General features: G+C 40.4%; 1 protein-coding gene across 2 annotated transcripts in view; it reads right to left on the bottom strand.

The window, feature by feature from the left end:
• PDE7B (phosphodiesterase 7B) overlaps window positions 1–21,117 on the bottom strand; it is a 342,996-nt gene that overhangs the window by 22,847 nt on the left and 299,032 nt on the right. For both annotated transcript variants that reach the window (XM_026455008.1, XM_026455007.1), the window contains 2 exons: window positions 18,864–18,964; window positions 17,286–17,417 (listed from right to left, as the gene is read on the bottom strand). In XM_026455008.1, coding sequence (XP_026310793.1) covers window positions 17,286–17,417; window positions 18,864–18,964 — 233 coding nt within the window. The remainder of the gene's footprint in view (window positions 1–17,285; window positions 17,418–18,863; window positions 18,965–21,117) is intronic.

Genomic DNA, 21,117 nt, shown 5'->3' with positions numbered 1-21,117 from the left:
AGAGCAGCCACAGTCTTAGAGACAGAAAGTAGAATGGGTGGTTGCCAAGGACTAAGGGGAAGGACGAACAGGGAATTATTTTTAAATGGGCACAGGGTTTAGTTTTGCAAGATGAAAAGAGTTCTAGAGATGGGTGGTGGTGATGATTGCACATTATGAATGTACTTAATACCACTGAATTGCACACTTCAAAATGGTTAAGATGGTAATTTTTTTTTTTTTTTTTTTTTTTTGAGACAGAGTCTCGCTCTGTTGCCTGGGCTGGAGTGCAGTGGAGCGATCTTGGCTCACTGCAAGCTCCGCCTCCTGGGTTCACGCCATTCTCCTGCATCAGCCTCCTGAGTAGCTGGCACTACAGGTGCCTGCCACCACGCCTGGCTAATTTTGTTTTGTATTTTCTAGTAGAGATGGGGTTTGCTGTGTTAGCCAGGATGGTCTCGATCTCCTGACCTCGTGATCCACCCGCCTCGGCCTCCGAAAGTGCTGGGATTACAGGCGTGAGCCACTGCGCCTGGCCTAAGGTGGTAAATTTTATATTACATGTATTTTACCACAATTACAAAGTAAGGGAAAAGAAGCAAGGAAAATAATATGGTGACGAAATGGAGTCAGAAGTGAGGCTAAAAACCATCCCATTATATCATGCCCCTACTGTATCTGAGCCACCCATATCATGTTCAACTTTTTCAGCAAATGAGGAAAGAGAATCTCTGTTAGTGACACAATCAACCAATGCTCCATGAGGAAAACACAAGTCAGGAAAGTTGCAACTAACTGTTCTTGATTCTAAAACCACACACTCCTTTATCTCCAATACTTGGTTATGAGGTAAGTCTCACGAGGCTGAGTCTCATACCCATCTTCTGTAGAGTCTGTCCTATTGCTATTCATTTCACTAATTACCAAGGAGTCGTCATTCTTTCTTTATCACTTGAGCATGTTTGAAGCAGTAATGAAATTTTGTTACTTTTATCAACTGGTCTATTATTTCCTTTTGGGCACACAACAAAAGAGAAGGTTGATTGGAAATCACATGCTAGACTAGCTTGTTTTGATTGTAAAGATCTAGGAGAGAAGAGAGTGATAGATTACTGTGATGTAACAGATGTTCAATTCTGCGATGACATTTAACTCAGTTGCTCATGAGTTCATTTGCAAGACTAATTCAAGTAGATGTGAATATGAATACCCTCCTGTTAGTTTTTCAAGGGCCAGAAAGCTGTAACAAGACCTGATGATAAATGACACCATATCCCCTTGTAGTGGAACAAAAATGTCTGGAAGATGGCCTTAAGCATGGTGATGTATGCCAGCCTGACTTAACATCTTCATTAATAATCTTCCTGAAGACAGAATAAAAGGATACTTGGGAAATTTGCTGGTGAAACCATATTTGGAGATGAGCACCAGGGAAATGCAAGAAAATTGGGTTAGCTTGGACGCTAGTATGGATTAAAAGATAATAGAGTAGATGATTGCAAACACAGCCTTTGTGGAAGAGTCATTACACATGAAAGCATGTTTTGGCCAGAACTGCGGTGGAAATAGGGGCACTATGATGGTTTCCAGAGAGTAAGAAAAGAACAGCATGGAGAGGAGAGACTAATATTTATCAATCACCAACTCTGTGCCAGGCACTTTTCATGCCCTCATCTAAACCTCACATACCCCTTCACTATTTTGATCATGAATTCATAGGTCATAAAAAACTCAGGTTTCTTAGGGAGGCCACACAGCTAGTATAGCTGACTGAGGAAGGCCTCACCCATGCCTGCAGACTCAAACCTAAGCTCTGCAAACCACCCTTGCTGCCGCCCAAGAATTTTCTCTGTCCTACCATATCCAAGCATCAGAAGCCTGAAATTGACAAGCTGATAAATACCTGGAATTATACCGAATTTGCCAAAATTACCTAAAGTTGCTGCTCAAAAAAACAAACAAAAAAATCCTAAGGTTGATTGTTCTAATTAGATATTAGTTTCTAAACCCACTTTGGAATTCTTGCATTTACCTCTGAATCTGGTTCTATTGCTAAAAATCTTGTGGTTTGAATATGTTATGATTGAGTAGATTTAGGTCGTTTTGGGGGAGAACTCATTGTTCACTCTCAACCCTCATCTCCAATCGGTGTCTGAATCCTTTTGGTTTTTCCTACGTAGTGTCACTTGTACCCAGTCATTCCTTTCATTGAAGCCACCCTATTTCAGTTTTACCGTCCTTCTTCATTGTTTTTCTTCAAGCCATCCTCCTCACAGCTGCCAGATTGTGACCTGTTTATTTGACAAAATGTTCTACATTCTCCCTAATTACTGGTTGAAACAAAAATATTTATCAATCACCCACTAATATGCCAGGTTCTGTGGTATGCATTGGGGATCCAAGGATAAATAAGACAAAATCTGTGCTCTCAAGGAGCTTGCTGGCCTTTCGTATGATCATGCTATCCACCTCCCCCAGCACCCTGTTCCAAAGCCCACAATGGATCCACGTAAGACAAATTAAGTCGAATTCCTTAGCTTGACATTCAATGCTTTATGAGATTGTCCCAACTATCATTTTGTTCCTAAATGTTTGCAATAACTTAATACCTTTACCTCTCCTTTCCAACAAAGCTCTTATAGTCCAAATAAATGATATCATGTTTAAGACTATAACTTACAAATATAAATATTAAATTATTAATATATGATGGTGTCTTTTCCTTTTGCTACCCTAATGCCCTCCAAGGTGGTTTATTATCTGCAAACACCTCTTTCTCTGTGTTCACTTATCAAACCAGCCCCTGTCTTTCAAATTTCACTTCAAATACTTCATCCACAAGGCCATCTGCAATCATTCCAGGCAAAGGCAAATGTTTTATCTCCTGAGTCTTATAGTCTTTTTGAATTTTTCTCTGGCATTCCAGAAGTCCTGGCTCCTATTAAATTCAGTCCCATTGATGTGTATTGGAGTTCTTCATGCACTTCCTTTTCTTTTACTACATTATAAGCTAGGTATGAGTAGGCAGCCGACCTTGTTCCTTTTGTACCCACTCAAACCTATGCCTCACACAGAATTTCTATAAATTTGCTAAGAGAACAAATTACTTGATTTCATTCAACAAATGAACATAGTACTTACTATGTTCTAGGCACTGTGATATATGCTTGGAATACATCAGTGAACAAAACAGACAAGGAACTAGTGGTGGTAGAGAGGGTGTATTAGTCCTTTTTCATACTGCTGATAAAGACATACCTGAGACTGGGCAATTTACCAAAGAAAGAGTTTTAATGGACTTACAGTTCCACCTGGCTGGGGAAGCCTTACCATCATGGTGGAAGGCAAGGAGGAGCAAGTCACATCTTACATGGATGGCAGCTGGTGAAGAGAGAGAGCTTGTGCAGGAAAACTCCCCTTTATGAAACCATCAGATCTTGTGAGGCTTATCATGAGAAGGTCATGGGAAAGACCTGCCCCCATGATTCAATTACCTCCCACCGGGTACCTCCCACAATTCCCACAGAATTTAAGATGAGATTTGGCTGGGGACACAGCCAAACCATATCAGATGGGGAGAGACAAGCAATAAACAATAAACATAATAAATACTTTCATGCCGGAAAGAGTTGGATAGCATGTGAGAAGATAATAAATGCATGGAGAGAAGAGCAGAATAGTGGGCATCTGACAGTCCCCACTTTCAGATATAGTGGGGGCTGGTAAGGTAGTCATGGGGAGAAGTGAGATTTGAGCAAAAGCTTGAAGGCAGGAGGGAGTGAGTCATTCCTGTCTTGGGGGAAGAGCATTCTAGAGAGAACAGCTGGAGCAAGGGCCTCAAGGGAGGAGCTAACAGCTGTGAGGTCAATGCACAGTGAGGGGAAGTATGAAGACATGAAGTCAGCGAGGTCATGAAACACCAGACCAGGCACAGCCTTCTGGCAATTACAAACATTTTGGTTTTTACTCTGAGAGAAATAAGGAGCCACTGCAAGGGTTTGGGAGGAGTAAAATTATATGACTTACATTTAAATAAGGCCACTTTTGGTGTATGTCGACAATAGACTTTGGTAGGGGTAAGGGAAGAAACAAGTTGAAATGGTTTGTATCTGTGTCCCTAGCCAAATCTCATGTTCAGTTGTAATCCCCAATAGTGGAGGTGGGGCCTGGTGGGAGGGGATTGGATTATGAGTGTGGTTTCTCCTGAATGATTTGGCACCATCCCTTTGATGTTGTTCTTGTGATAGTGAGTGAGTTCTTATGAGATCTACTTGTTTAAAAGTGTGTAGCAACTTGTCATCACTCACTCTCTTGCTTCTACTCTAGCTGTGTGAAGTGCCTACTCCCTTTGCCATCTGCCATGACTGTAAATTTCCTAAGGTCTCCCCAGAAGCCAAGCAGATGCCAGCATCATGCTTCCTGTACATCCTGTGGAACAATAAGCCAATTAAACCTCTTTATAAATTACCCAGTCGCAGGTATTTCTTTATTGCAATGTGAGAAGGGACTAATACACAAGTGGAAGGCTATTTGGGGCAATAGCACTCATCCAGGTAAGAGGTGATGGAGATGTGGATGGGGGAGGTAGCAGCAGAGGTGGTGAGAGGTGGTTGATTTCTGGGTCTGCAGGATGATTCCAGTGTTTCTGGTATGAGCACAGAAGGATGGAGTGCCCATTAACTGGGAAAGCTGCAGTGGAGCAGGTGTAGAGTTCAGTGTGGGACATGTGGAGTTTGAGGTGCCATTAGACACATGGCAGCACAGTGGGGATACCAAATAACCAAAGCAGTAACAACAAGAAAAGGAAAACACAACGGTCATGTAAGTGCTGTAGTAACTGGTGGGTTAGAGGAAGAATGTTACATAAAGGGAAGGATCACACCAAGTCATCATTTTGATGGCCTTAGGTTTAAGATGAAGCATCAGCTATGCCAGAGACTCCTGTTTGTTCATCCTGTTTATCCGATTTCCTTTCTTCCTTACTCATAGAACCTCAGTTTTTAAATGGGCTTATGGCTATTCAGAATAAAGACAGCATTTCTCAGCCTCCTTTACAACTAGGTGGGATCATTTGGTGAAGTTCCGATCCATTAAATGTTAGCAGAAGTGTTGTGTGGGATTTCCAGGAAGGTTGTTTAAAGCAAAGGTGGACTCATCTGAGAGAAGCTTCTTTTGCTTTTCCCCATTCTATCTTCTCACTGGAATGCAGCAAGAATGGTTTGACCTCCAGCAGCTACTTTGGGCGAGGAGGACAAGTGCCCTACTCAAGAGATGACAGATTGTAGAATTAAAAGGATCCTGGGTCAGTAATGATTTTGTGGACTATTGTGCCTTCCTTGGACTTTCAACTGCCAAACTTTTATGAAAGTTAGGAATAAACTTCTCTCTTGTTTAAATCACAAATACACCAAGTTCATTTAAAGTTAATTTGTCTTCCATGTCATCCTGAAAGAGCTAATGAGAGGTTCTTTTCAATGTCTTGATTTATAGTAAGGCTTGGTTTGGGCATAGGAAATGATAATAAAGGATTACATAACTCCAAAAAAGAGTGAGAGGAATCGTCTTAATAAAGTTGGGAACACACATGCACACACACACATGACCTTATCTACTTATTTCTGAGACAAATCATTGATCTGCTTGGAAAGCCTTTCTTGGTTCTCTCAACAGAACTGACAGCTTCATCTTCCAGACCTCCTACACCCACAGGAAACTTCTATCCTAGTGTCTATAGCACCTTGTAACAATTTTGTTCACTGGCCTTGTTCCCACATGTCAGTGGTCTGCTTATTCAGTGAATTTTGAAAAACTATACTTTCCTCACACTTTTCAGAGCTGATAACGTTCAAAAATCATAAGTATAAGTGGTTACAAAAGATGTAATGTCAAGTATATTAGTGAATGTTGGTATTTTAATATAAAATTACTATACCACTCTTTTGGGTATTAAATGTGTCTAAGGGAACCTAATAACAACGGCGTTTAATGCCCATTCAGCACCCATTGAAAAACACCCACATGAATAATTTAACTTATTATTTAAGTCAGAACTATTAAATAAATTCTTTTCCCTCTAGAGCTTATATTTTCATTCTATTTCTCCATAGATTTTTATTTTAATGTAATATAATTTTATATGTGAAAATCTTTTATTGTCATCCTATTATTTCTCTGCAACAAAATTCTATAAATTGAAATTTGATTTAAAAAAATTTCCTAACGTCAGGCTCTAAGTACTAAATATTTTTCTAGCTTGAGTTTATAGTGTAACTCTTATCAGTAACTCATTGGTCAAAACACATGTTTATTGCAAATTTGGAAATAATAGTTATGCTCAAGAATAATAATTTATTGGCCATACGTCTGTTTATGAGATGAATGGGGGAGTTATCATACCTCAGTTACAGGAGACTTCCTTTAATATTTTTAATTGCTTTTGATATGGCTTGCCTGTGTCCCCATCCAAATCTCATCTTGTAGTTCCCATAATCCCTATATGTGATGGGAGGGACCTGGTGAGAGGTAATTGAATCGTAGTGGTGGTCCCCCAACCTGTTCTCATGACAGTGAGAGAGTTCCCGTGAGATCTGATGGCTTTATAAGGGGCTTTTTCCCCTTTGCTCGGCACTTCTCCTTCCTGCCACCATGTGAAGAAGGATGTGTTTGCCTCCCCTTCTACTATGATGGTAAGTTTCCTGAGGCCTCCCCAGCGCTGTGGAACTGTGAGTCAATTAAACCTATTTCCTTTATAAATTACCCAATCTCGGGTATGTCTTTATAGCAGCATGAGAATGGACTAATATGGTACTGAGAGTCGGGTGCTGTTATAAAGATACCTGAAAATGTGGAAGTAAGTTTGGAACTGGGTAACAGGTATATGTTGGAACAGTTTGGAGGGCTCAGAAGAAGACAGAAAAATGTGGGAAAGTTTGGAACTTCCTAGAGACTTGTTGCATGGCTTTGCCCAAAATGATGATAGTGATATGGACAATAAAGTCTAGGCTGAGATGGTCTCAGATGAACATGAAGAACTTGTTGGGAACTGGAATAAAAGTGACTCTTGCTATGCTTTAGCAAAGAGACTGGTGGCATTTTGCCCCTGCTCTAGAGATCTGTGGAACTTTGAACTTGAGAGAGATGATTTAGAGTATCTGACAGAAGAAATTTCTAAGTGGCAAAGCATTCAAAGGGAAGCAGAGCATAAAAGTTTGGAAAATGTGTAGGCTGATGATGCAATAGAAAAACCCATTTTCTGGGGAGAGATTCAAGCCAGCTGCAGAAATTTGCGTAAGTCATGAGTCAAATGTTAATCACCAAGACAATGGGGAAAATGTCTCCAAGGCATATCAGAGACCTCCATGGCAGAGAACCATCACAGGCCTGGAGGCGTGGGAGGTAAAAGTGGTTTCCTGGGCCAGGGTCCAGGGTTCCCCTGCTCTCTGCAGCCTTGGGACATGGTGCCCTGCATCCCAGCTGCTTCAGTTCCAGATGTGGCTAAACGGGGCCAAGGTGTAGCTCAGGCCATTGCTTCAGAAGGTGCAACCCCAAGCCTTAGTGGCTTCCACATGGTGTTGAGCTTGTGGGTGCACAGAAATCAAGAGTTGAGGTTTGGGAACCTCCACCTAGATTTCAGAGGATGTACGGAAATGCCTGTATGTCCAGGCATAAGTTTCTGTAGGGGCAGAACCCTCATGGAAAATCTCTGCTAGGACAGTGCAGAAGAGAAATGTAGGATTGGAGCCTCCCCACACAGTCCCCACTGGGGCACTGCCTTGTGGAGCTGTGAGAAGAGGGCCACTGTCTTCCAGACCCCAGAATGGTAGATCCACCTATAGCTTGCACCTGTGTACCTGGAAAAGCCACAGACACTCAATGCCATCCCTTGAAAGCAGCTGGGAAGGAGGTTGTACCCTGCAAGGCCACAGGAATGGAGCTGTCCAAGGCATGGGAGCCCACCTGTTGCATCAGTGTGACCTAGAGGTGAGACATGGAGTCAAAGGATATCATTTTGGAACTTTAAGGTTTAATGACCGCCCTATTGGATGGTAGACTTGCATGGGGCCTGTAGCCCTTTTGTTTTGGCCAATTTCTCCCATTTGGAATGGGTGTAATTACCCAATATCTGTGACCCCATTGTATCTAGAAAGTAATTAACTTGCTTTTATTTTATAGGCTCCTAGGTAAAAGGGACTTGCTTTGTCTCAGATGAGACTATGGACTTGGACTTTTGGGTTAATGCTGAAATGAGTTAAAACTGTGGGGAATGTTGGAAAGGCATGACTATGTTTTGAAATGCAAGGACATGAGATTTGGGAGGGGCCGGGGGCAGAATGATATGGTTTGGCTGTGTTCCTATCCAAATCTCATCTTGAATTGTAGTTCCCATAATCCTTACATGTGATGGGAGGGACCTGGTGGGAGGTAATTGAATCATGGGGGTGGTCCCCCATGCGGTTATCGTGATAGTGCATGAGTTCTCATTACATCTGATGGTTTTATAAGGGTTTTTTTTTCCCTTTTGCTCGCACTTCTCCTTCCTGCCACCATGTAAAGAAGGACGTGTTTGCTTCCCCTTCTGCTATGATTGTAAGTTTCCTGAGGCTTCCCTAGCCCTGAGGAACTGTGGGTCAATTAAACCTCTTTCCTTGATAAATTACCCGGTCTCAGGTGTGTCCTTATAGCAGCATGAGTATGGACTAATACAGTTCCTTTGGTATTTTTATACCCACATCAGTATAAAATATAACTTAGAATGAGTCAGACATCTGTCTGTCTTTTGGAAAGTGGAAATAGGGTAACTGTGAAAGGTAAGTGGAAAAGTGGAACTGGCTTCACCGCCCTGCAAGCACATTCCAGGTAGGTCAGTTTAAGGACCTAAAAATGGATTCTGTTAACACTGTTTATGCATGTGTGCCCCTGGGAAAGTCTTCACATATCCCCAAGGGCACACATACCCTGTGTGAAAACTGTGGCCATATGTGACTGCTATTGAGGGCAGGGAGCATATCGTATTCATCTCTGTGCCATGGTATATGGCACAGTGCCACTTAAATAGGTAAATGTTTGTTGAATGGGTGCTGAGTAATTGATACCCCAAAGTTCAGTAGCTGCAAAAGTTAAAAGAACTGTTAAAAGAAAGAGCCCTATTTGAATTTTTGGTCAATATCTGATAGAAGCCAGATTTAGGATCTTCTGTAGTGAAATCCTTAGACTTAGGTAAAATCCAAAGAAATTTTAAAATTATTACAGCAATTGGTTCCCTCCCACTACTCATTCACATACAATAGGATTAGGTAAATGACTCAAGAAATAACATGTATCAGCTTGCATTTGTCAATTCCAAGATGCAATGAGAAGATCATTCCAAGAATTTTTAATCATTGCTACTCCTTCTGCATGGTATACTCTCTGTGTATTCTTAGTAAGACTGCAATAATAAGCAAGAGAAGCTATTAAATATTCCCTGGACATCAGAACTGTTCTGGGTATTGAGGATATCATAGTGAATGAGTTAGGTGACCAGAAATGTACTGTCTGTCTGGGAAGTGGACATCTAATCAGGCAATAGCGATTGGAGTGATACATACTGTTATAAGGGAAGGAAGAGAGTACTGGAAAATCACATAGGAGGGGCTTTAAGATGGAATTTTAGAGAAAAAGAAGGCTTTCAGGAGGGAAATATGTCCAAATTGAGATCAAAAGGATGAGCCAGTTAGAGAGGAATCAGAGAGTACAGACAATATACTCTATTGTATATTGTATTTGAGTAAAATATACCATGGAATACTACATTTTATTCAAATAGAAGGAAGAGCATGGGTGTGAAGATCTGTGAGCAAGAGGAATACTTTATATCTTTATCTTGTTTTGTTTTTATCTAGGAATTATCACTTTCTAATAGAAAACATATTTTACTTACTTTCTGTTTCCCTTAGAACAAAGCAGACTTTTTTATTTGTTTTGTTCATCTTCTATACTCCTGCACCTGGCATGTATTCAGCACTCCATATATATCTGCTGAATGGACAAAGGATTGAGTGATATGTTTGGGAAACTGGAAGTTCAGCCTCGATGCACAGAAGCCTGGGAGGGGAATGGTGGGAAGTGAGGCTGGAAGGAATGGCAGGGGTCAGATCAGAATGGGGATGGTAAATTGTGTTAAGTCATTTGGACTCAATCCTGAGGCATGGTAGGGTTTTAAACAGGAATTGATGTGGTCAGATTTGAGTTTCAGGAAACTCCTTCTGTCTTCATAGTGGAAAAATGGCTAAAGCAGGCAAGGCTGAGAGTAGGTGGATGAGAGGATGATGCTGGTGCCCTGAACCGAGAGGTGGCAAGCAGACGTGCATACACTGGGGTTTCTTAGTGAATTGCCAGAGATAAGAATGCTGTATCCTCCCTAGCAAGAAGCAGCTCTACTCCTACAGACTCGTCTTTCACAGAGGCTCAAAGACTCATATCAACCAAAGGTAGACTGCGGAAAAGAAGAAAAGCATCCGAAATGGTCATGGAGATTTAAACATGTGGTGAGAGGATACAATTTACTATCCTTTGAAACCCTAACCAGTTCTAGAATACCACATCAGGTACCACGTCTGTCTACTTTTAAGAAGTATCAGTTCAGTAATTTCACATTATCCTGATGACAATGTGTTCTAGTGGCTCAAACTCTTCCTACTTGCAGTTTTAAGAGTAATCTTCATCTTAAAGTTGAAGGAGTAAGCATCTACCTTTGTGACAGCAAAACCTATTCAAACTTTAATTTGAAAGAAATAAAACCCTTCCAACTTCTAAGGCAAAACCTTCATTTCCCTTTGTGCCTGAATTAGCAAGTATTTTTCACCCTAAAAACAAAACAATCCCTTTGTTTGCTAGTATCGTACCTGGCCTTTAATACACCACCAACACAGGTTTTCAAATTAAGTCAAGAGGGTATTTGGCAAACAGAATCTGGCCGAGCAGAGTTGCTATCATACAAGGCAGATTTAAACTGCTTTTTCCTCTATTTGTTGGACACTTTCTTTGATTAAAATACTTCAAATGATGATGATAAACTGAATCTGGGGTACAACAGGAACCAGAGTTAACTGCACAATTTAAATCCAGAGGATACAGAAAGAAAAACATCAGGAACATTGTCTGTATTTTCATTTTTAATTGCTCATGAAACAAGGTGAAAGACTTTAGGAGATAATGGAGGCTGCTGAGTTCTTCCCTAACAAGCCAAGTGGTCTCCTTGGTAACACTATGAGAGCCCCAGCCTAGGAGGTCTCAGTGGAATAGAAGCTGTTTGAGCCCTAAACAAGACCTTGGTCCTGACGAAATGATAGCACTGCCTTGTTTAATGACTGTTTGAAGATGTCTTTCTCTTGTTTGTTCTTCATCTGTCCAAGACACTGAGCTGAGAGCAGGGAGCGGGGATACCAATTGCTGTCTGCAGAGAAGCCTTGGGGACTGCAGAAACTTTATGGAACAGAAAGTCAAATTTGAGGCTCCTTTTATAATTTTAACACTACTTTCCAAAAATACCTCTCATACTGTAGAAATTGTGAGCTTATGTTAATCTTTGCAGAGGTTTGTTTGATGGGGGGGCGGGGGGGCATAGGACCATGTGGAAGGAATATTCTCCTGGCTAGGTCAACTTCATGTCTGTGATTCAGACTCATTAAGAATAAAAAGTGGTTCAAAATGCTGACCTCCCTCTAAGTGCTTGTGATAAATGACTGAGAAAACTGATTATAAACTTCTGCAAGACATTGTAGAATGCAATAAATAAAATGTTTATGGGACAATTTTTTAAGTCATTATTTTAAGGATGCTCTGTCATGAGTAAATGATAGAGTCCATGTTGTTGGACTCTATCGAAAGGAGTTAAATTTAAAATTGAACTGAAAGTTATTCCTTTACAATTCATAATCACCAATGTTGTATGTGACTTAATGCTTACTTCGCACAGTTGCTGAGGCCACCATTAAAATTGTATGTGGGTTGGACGGTGAAGGAACAGAAAGTAAATTCTTGATTCTATTTCTCACATGCTGTTTTTCCTCCCAGTCCGCCCTGGACACCTGGACTGCTTCCAGTCTGATGAGAGAGGTGCCAAGTGGAAGTGCCTTCAGTGCCTTCAAGTTGAACTTGGTTGGCAGTTCAGTGAGTGAGTCCGGCCCAGAGAACAGACCATGGGAGGGAGCCCTCTGACCTGGCCTTCACTCCAGCTGCCCTTCTCTCTCTTTATCTCAGGGCAGAATAACAGGCTGGATGTTATGCAATGATCTTCTTATTTATTAGAACTAAAAGAGCACAGCCAACAGAAGGAGGGAGAGGAAGCCCTCTTCCATTTTATCTCATTTATAATAAGTCTGGATTGTAGCAAAGTCACGCACAGGGTGTTCCCCAAGCCACATAATTCCTGGCACATCCTCTCTACAGTATTCTTGTTGACCAAATGTGCATGTGTGCATGCATAATTTTTGTGTATATATGTACATATATATTTTTCATTCATTACCATGGTTCTTAACATTTTCAGAATCTGCAACTCATTTTAAAATTTGATGAGGGTAAGTTATAGACAAATGTTCATACAGACATCCTGTGAAAATTTGCAAATAGCTCCCTGAAAGCCCATTTGTATCTCAGCAAATAGGCCCTTGAGAGGCTAAAAGGCTACATTTCCAAAGATTTTAAAATACCACGTGTTGTTAATGGTTTTGCTCAGCTTACATATTATGTAACATTATTTTTTCCCTTTGATATTGAAAACTTGAAGATTTGTGCCAGTTCCTCATCTATAAAATAATGCGGAGTAAAGATTTCTTGATCCAGGTCATGTCCTGTCCAACTAATCTGAAGTTACTACAACAGAGAGCATGGACACGGAATCATGATATGCACAAGACACTGATCAGAGACAGGGCTGTAGATGGCAGGACCATACTCAGCTAAAGGCCACCAGACATTCCATTTTCAGTTATTCTGGAGTTGTGGAATTTAATCCTAAAAGTACATCAGCTCGTCCTGCCTCCAATGCCCTATTTTCATCTCAGCTATTAAAAATGTTACACTTTTTTTGTTTTTGAGATGGAGTCTCACTCTGTTGCCCAGGCTGGAGTGCAGTGGCACGATCTCGGCTCACTGCAAGCTCTGCCTCCTGGGTTCACACCATTCTCCTCCCTCAGCCTCCCAAGTAGCTGGGACTACAGGAGGCCACCACCACGCCTGCCTAATGTTTTGTATTTTTAGTAGAGACCGGGTTTCACCGTGTTAGCCAGGATGGTCTCAATCTCCTGACCTTGTGATCCGCCCGCCTTGGCCTCCCAATGTGCTGGGATTACAGGCGTGAGCCACCGCGCCTGGTCTACTCAAACTTTCTAAAGCCCAATTTATAGCATTCTTTTTCTATGCTCTTTATTTTCCCCCTGAAACTATCTACAGAATCAGTTTCTTTCCCCCGTCTTCCCATCACATTCATTTGTAGCTAAATACTTTAAAGTATCTATTAAGCCTCCCACACTTTAGATCACTTTTCTTCTTTTCTTTTCTCTTCTTTTTTTTTTTTTTTTCCGAGACGGAGTCTCCCTCTGTCGCCCAGGCTGGAGTGCAGTGGTGCCATATTGGCTCACTTCAACCTCCGCCTCCCAGGTTCAAGTGATTCTCCTGCCTCAGTCTCCCAAGTAGCTGGGATTACAAGCATGTGCCACCACACCCAGCTAATTTTTGTATTTTTAGTAGAGATGGGGTTTCACCGTGTTGGCCAGGCTGTCCAACTACTGGCCTCAAGTGATCCCCCTGCCTCAGCCTCCCAAAGTGCTGGGATAACAGGCATGAGCCACTGCGCCTGGCCTTGATCACTTTTCTAGAACCCTCTTGTCTGCCTCACTGCAATAGGAGGATTGTAGGAGAGCTGTTAGTTTCTTGCACACGGTAGGTGATCAGTATGAATTTCAGAGGCAGTATGCATAGTTCTTAGGCACTTTGGCTCTGGAAACCAAAAGGTTGAGTTCTAATTCCAGTTCTACTATTATCTGTTTATTTTCAGGAAAAACACTTACATTTCCCAAGTATCAATAGCCACTGGGCTATTGTGAAGATTAATAATATATGACATCAAAGGCATTTGGCACAGTGTTTGGGTCATAGTAAGTGTTGAATAAAGGTTAGTTCAATAGTTTGTTGAACTGAACTTTTTGAAAGAAATTTTTTTCATCTTTTTGATGTTCCTTAGTATAGTTAATAGTGATGGTATATAGCCAAAAATAAGGGATCATAAGTTTTTGACAAAATTGAAATTTCCTATTATTTTCAAGTCCTTTTAAACAATTTTTACTTTCAGTATTTACAAGTACCAATTTGGCTAAGAAAAGCTTCAGCTTGTATTCTAGCCAGCTGTAGAACACTGGAGATATCTGTATGGTGCTATGTGATACTGCTTTGCCTTTAACTTTGTCCTGAAATCTTAAAAGACATGGATCTACAGCCTCCAAGAGATCCTAAGACCAGTTGAACAGTGACTGATATAGATAGTGTCCTGAATGTGGTCCCTAGACCTATACCTCAATTTCTCCCTAGTCATAATCAAAGAGATCCTTCTTGGTTGGGCATGGTAACTCAGGCCTGTAGTCCCAGGTAGCTCATGACAGTAATCCTAATGTTTTGGTAGGCTGAGGTGGGATGATCACTTGAGGCCAGGAGTTCGAAACTAGCCTGGGCAACATAGTGAGACCCTGTCCCTACAAAAAACAGAATTAGGTGCGGCGGCAGGTGCCTGTAGTCCCAGCTACTAGGGAGGCTGAGGTGGAGGGATTGCTTGAGCCCAGGAATTCCAGGCTGCAGTGAGCTGTGATCGCACTACTGCACTCCAGCCTGGGTGAGAAAGCAAGACCCTGTTTCTGAAAACACACACACAGAAACACACACACACAGAGATATATACATGGATCCTTCTCTCTTCTCTTTCCTTACAGGGACAAGGCCAGAGAATTAGAGAATAAATTTACTGCTGGGGGGGGAGAAAAAAACCAAACCAGTAGCTCACTTTATTCTAGTAACGTCTTTGAATACAAAGAACAGCACAAGTATTTACTCTTTAAAGATTTTAATAAAACAATTGTATCAACATGAACTAATCCCTCAAACCTATTTCAAACTGGGATTAAGTTTGCTTGGATTTTGCTCATTTTGAGCATCTGAGTTTGAACAAATGTTTGAGGGCAGAGATTGTGTTTCATTCATCTTTGAACTTCTAGGACTTGGATAATCAGCCATATATTGCAATATATGCAGTAAGTTTATATTGCTGATTAAAAATATGTGACTATATGTTGCATTGAAAAGGCCTGTAGAACTTGGTTGTATTAGAATGTTCATTTTTAATAAAAAGATGAAAATAGGCCAGGCGTGGTGGCTCACACTTGTAATCCTACCACCTGGGGAGGCCAAGGCAGGTGGATCACCTGAGGTCAGTAGTTAGAGACTAGCCTGGCCAACATGGCGAAAGCCTGTCTCTACTAAAAACACAAAAATTAGCCGGGCATGGTGGTGGTCACCTGTAATCCCAGCTACTCAGGAGGCTGAGGCAGGAGAATCGCTTGAATCCAGGAGGCAGAAGTTGCAGTGAGCTGAGACTGAGCCACTGTACTCCAGCCTGGGTGACAGAGCAAGACTCCATCTCAAAAAAAAAAAAAAAAAAAGAAAGAAAATAAATGTTATTAAAAACTATCTTCACTTCAAAAGTTTGAGAAAAAAATTTTTCCGAGAAAATCTTTAGTGTCTGAATCAGATAGGTTGGGGTATTTCTGAGAATCAATTTTTGTTAATCATCAGTGAGCATGTAATTCTTCACTTACTAATGAAATTCTACACTTATTTTCTTGTTTTTATGTCTTTCTTTAATATTTAGCATATTTCTTTCTGAATTCCTCTCTAAATGAGAACTTGCTACATGTACTTCGTATATTACATGTGAAAGTGTAGTTTTATGACCTTGGTTTTTATGTACAAATCAGTCAATAGCAGTAGTTACTCTCTGAAACATCATTGGTAGGATTTATTTGATGATGGGAAATTAGAATCATGTAAGCATTTACATTATATGTTAATGGACTGAGTAGCCAACCTTGTTGACTGATTTTCTTTGTTTAATAAATGACATTTGAAAAAGTCAAAATTGACAGGAGGAGGAAAAAACTTGTTTTGGGGGTTTTCACGATAGTCATTCATTTTTTCCCTAGTTAAATATCTGTGTCTTTTCTCAAGCAATACATTTTGCTGCTGAGATGGTTTAGAAAATTAAGTTTTAGCTTTTTTAAAATCTTTGTTTAGTTTTTTAGGTCATCATCAAAAGGCTTTTTTGGTTCTATTATCCGGTCTCCTCTACGTGGCCATATCTATCCCAGCTCTAGGTGCTGGCTTAGCAGCTCAAGGGAGCTCAGAATTGAAGTATATGCTAGGTAAACATATATGTCTTGGAAACCTGTTTCCTATCTGTGCCCAAAGCTAATCAACTGGATGGAGAAAGGCTTCTTTTCATGTTCCAATTGTACTTTATTGAAAAAAAATGCATCCTCAAGTTGCAAAATCTTGTTTAATGCAGCTGTTTTATGGGCATCTGCCAGGATTTCTTTCAGCACTCTTTTTTTTTTTTTTCCCCAAAAGATCTACTAAAACTGATATCAATGACTCTCTTGTGTGAAATGATTTTGTTAATGACAGCTGAAGGTGTTCAAAGAACCACATTGAAAATTCTGGAAGTAACTCATTTACGATCTAGGGCTTAATATCTGAAACAATATTGTAGAGAAGAATTCTTCAGGCCAACCTTCTCATATTGCTCAACTATTTTATAACAATGAAGTATGCCTATTGTCTTTAATAATATATCTCTGACTCAGAGGCCAACACAGTTCAGAAATGGCCCCAGAGTCAAGTCTGAATTAGGGTTGCACCTCGGAAATATCCATGGCAGTCCTGTAGGAACTGGCTTTAAGTGGCCATTATGTACAAGATAGTCTCCATGGAGACAGATATTCTCAGACCATGAGAGGGGAGGCTCAAGGATCCTGTTCAACTTAAGACAATTTCAAACCTGCTTTGGAGCAAATTGAATTCCTTGGATATCCTTGTAAATTAATGTAATCTCTCTTGCAGGATATGCTGGGCCTATTTCAAACCCATGCTCTTTGGATGTGGTCTCCATCATTGAGGCTAACCCTAAAAGAAGACTTTCTCCATGGGCAAGATTTGGGCTTGAGCACCAGGTCTAAGGCAATTGACCATACTGTGTCTGGCCCCAGGTTGGGCTCCCTTACCTGATATAGGTTGGCGAGATGGTGGTTAGTTTTTATCAAAAATGGCTGGTTCACCCCTGGGTGGTCCACATCGTGTGCTGCTGCAGCCAGCAGTCCAAGCATGATGTCCAGAGGTGTGAGGAAGCTGGCGAGCTGTTAAAAAAACAAATTGGGAGATTGACTGGTATGTTTTAACAAATAAGCTCATAATCATTTTGGCTAAATCAAACACAATGAATCATCATGGCATTGTTTAAGCCTATCAGCCAGACCTTTACCCTTTGAAGCATTAAATGAGGTGACAGTCACAGGAAATCACAGGCAAAAAGGAAAGGACTGTGTGGAAAATAATTGGGTAAACTCAAATTGTGTAGATCATTCTGGTATCCCCTTCTTCCTATTCCACTCTGTTTTGTTTTGTTGCTGTGATGGCATTGCTTGTTGGCAATACTGCTGTTGGGTGAATAGGGAAAAGACAGGGCCTAAAATCAGCCTTGCTCCTAGAGAAATGTGTAAATGAAGAAAAAAGTTGAAGTCATGTGATGGACCTAATAAAAAATCATTTGTGTATTTCAACTGTCTAATATATCTTTGCCACTTTGAAAGAAGTGGGCCGACTTGTAAGATCTGCATTTTTTTCAATGTGTAATAAATAGTGGGAGAATGTATGAGAATCTGTGATTTTCTGGTTAGCTAGGAAAATAAGCAGAGACATGGGAATCCAATACTAACTTTAAAAATACAACTGTATGACATATTGCAATGCTTACACTACTTGGAAATTAAAAAACAGAGCCATTAATGTCCTTGGGATATGTTGCAGGGATGAGGCACCCACCCAGCTTTGCCCTGAGAGTGCCTGTTTGACATCTGAACATTTAGTGGTTACTGTCAAAGCATCCACGTGTGTAGGGGGATGTTAAAAACAGATTGAACTCAACAGTCTTAGAATATAATTTTCCAGAAACCTTAAGAAAACTCATCCTGTACCTTGTACCAACAGACTTGATACAGCTAAGCACTGCCTGAATGTTGAGTATTGAGCATTATTATGATGTTTTTAATTTTTAACTTTGGATTGGTTTATTGCATCAGAACATGCTTGCTAAGAGGTCTTTGACATTCACAAGTTTTCTTGGGCCCTGAATCAGGATATCCAGTTGGCTCAGTAGGAAATAGAACATCAGACTTGAGGAGCTTTGATTCCATTTGTTGATCAAAACTCATGCAGTAGGAGACTTTTCCCAGCAAAGTTCAATGCTGGTGCTGTTTGTGGCAAAGATCTAAGGCACGGAGCTAGTTCTATGTACTGTTGAAGATACCTAAGATGTAGCTTGCCATAGACAGGAAGTTTTTTTTTGTCCTAATGCAGCCTCAAAAATATACAAAATATGAAAGTAAACCTCAGATGAGTCCCATTCTTTTTCATGAACATTGTAAGATTTTCAGAGCTGATACTGGAATCTTAATATCCATAATTTGTGTTCACATTGTTAATGACACATAACATAGTTACTCAGATATGTTGGGTGACTTGGGCCCAGCAGGTACTTTCCTTGGCATTTCCAGGTGGCTGAGGAGGCAGCTGGGTCGTCTTACCTTTGGCTCTTTCAGGTAGCAGTGCATGGCCTGGGTGACATCAGCTGCGTGAACAGCATTGTGATACGGGTTTTGGCTGTGGTAATCTTCTTGAACCATGACTGGGAGGTAAACAGATAACTCAATCAACTAAAACCCAAATAGGAGTGGTGTACTAGCTTAGACTTACTGTGGGTGCTTTTTGCTTAAAAATATCAGTGCCTCCAAAATGTGCAGCATAGAGATGCTTTAAAAATAAACGTGGTTTGCAAGCTTGGCAGTTCTGCTAGGCTGTTTTTAGCAGAGAGCAGAGATGGACAGCAGAGGGGAGAAAGGCCAAAAGGATTTGTGAAGCCTTGGGATTTCTCACCTCCTTCGTAAATCCCACCTTTCTGACTTTCATAAAGGCTGTCATTCATAGGAAAAATAAATATGTAGGAAAAGGACAACTTTATCTCACACGATAGTTTGAGTTTCTGCCATTTATAAATAATATGCCACAAATGAGATTTCCCTCAAAGAGCACTAGTAGCATCAGAATACTGATATCCAAAGACTGGTTTAACACTTGAATAACAAATACCAATGAAAGCAAATCAGGGCCTCTTAGGGCAGAGATTCAGAGTACTGCCTTGATCCAACTGTGGACTCCTTGCATTTATTTCTACCTTTTTCAAGTTAGCGTATCATCTTTCATGCTCCTGCAATCTAATGCAAGGCTTAGAGTGCTCTTGGAACCAAGCAGGGACACAGACAAGGCAATTTTGGTTTGCTATTTATGGAAGACACTAGCCTGCTTCAGCTCATAACCAAGGCGATGCTTAAGATGCAATATATTCAGTGTGTATAGAGTGTCCTGATTTGCAAGTACAGCCAGATTCTCTCCATTGCTATGAATCTGGCTCTGGATTACGGTATTAATTCTGTTGTTAAGTCTTTGTATTCTTTACATATTTTATGGGCAGGTACACATGTTCAAAGTATCTATATCTGTATCTACCTTTTTGGACAAATCAAACTTATTTGGCCCTATGCATGGCCATTACTTTGCTCCATCAATTAAAATACAATCAGCTTGAGGTTATTTGGATTTCTGGAAATGAGCCATGTTGTGACTGGTTTCAAATATTTCTGTTGTGTTGCACATACCTTATATTCAGCAGGTATATTTTACAATTATATTTAAACCCTCTATCACTTTAATGTCTGTATTGGGCAAGTTACTTAACTGCAAGTTCCCCCAGTTTCCTCCTCTGTAAAATGGGGATAGCAATAACTCTGAGCTCAAAGTGGAGTAAGGATTAAATGTGTTTACTAACATATGCAAGTCCTTGGAAGAGCTTCCAGCAGATGCAAGCACCATAGAAACCTGGGTGTGGCTCGTGTTATTATTGTCACGCCTGTTATTTTCTTCTGATGGCATTAAGTCAGCTTCCAAAATCAAAGTACAGCCATGTGGCAAGTCAAAAAGAAGCCAGAAACATGCTAAATGGCAGAGGAAAGTCATTTGGTGATTAGAAATGTGCCCTGAAAAATTCACTGGCAGATAAATAATAATATGCACAAATTTAAATAAGAACTGAGGCTGCCTTTTGATACAGAGTAATGATGGAGTTGAGTGGAAAGATGGTGGACTCCCAAGTCAACAGAGCTAGGCTTGGACTCATATTCTGCCACTTACTAGCTGTTGGCCTTGGGCAAGTAATGAAGCCTCTTTGTACCTCTCCTAAACTATGGGACAAATGGTGATAATAACATCCTACTTGCAGATTTGTTTAAATGGTTAGAAATAACTTGCCAAAAGTACTCTGCTCATCGTGGGCACTACACAAATGGTAGTTATTATTTTTTAAAAAGCCTATTGAAAATTTTCAATAACTCATGTCCTGATTAGAATTATTTGAGGCACATGCTGCTGGAGGTTTGTTAATATGTCAGCAGACCAGTATCTTCTTTGAAAACGATATGTTCCTGATGATTTTCTTTACATATAATTTATTATAAACATAACTACACTTGACCCTTGAGAACATGGGTTTAAACCACGTGAGTCCACTTGTACTCAGATTTTTTCTGCCTCTGCCACCCCTGAGACAAGACCAACCACTCTTCTTCCTCTTCTTCCTTTGCCTACTCAGTGTGAAGATGATGAGGATGAAGATCTTTATGATGATCCACATCCACTTGATGAATAGTAAATACATTTTCTCTTCCTTGTTATTTATTTATTTATTTATTTATTTATTTATTTATTTATTTATTTATTTATTTATTT

Source organism: Piliocolobus tephrosceles, chromosome 5, assembly GCF_002776525.5.
Source record: "Piliocolobus tephrosceles isolate RC106 chromosome 5, ASM277652v3, whole genome shotgun sequence".
NCBI classification, from domain to species: Eukaryota; Metazoa; Chordata; class Mammalia; order Primates; family Cercopithecidae; genus Piliocolobus; species Piliocolobus tephrosceles.
This window is presented reverse-complemented; position numbering and strand designations above follow the sequence as displayed.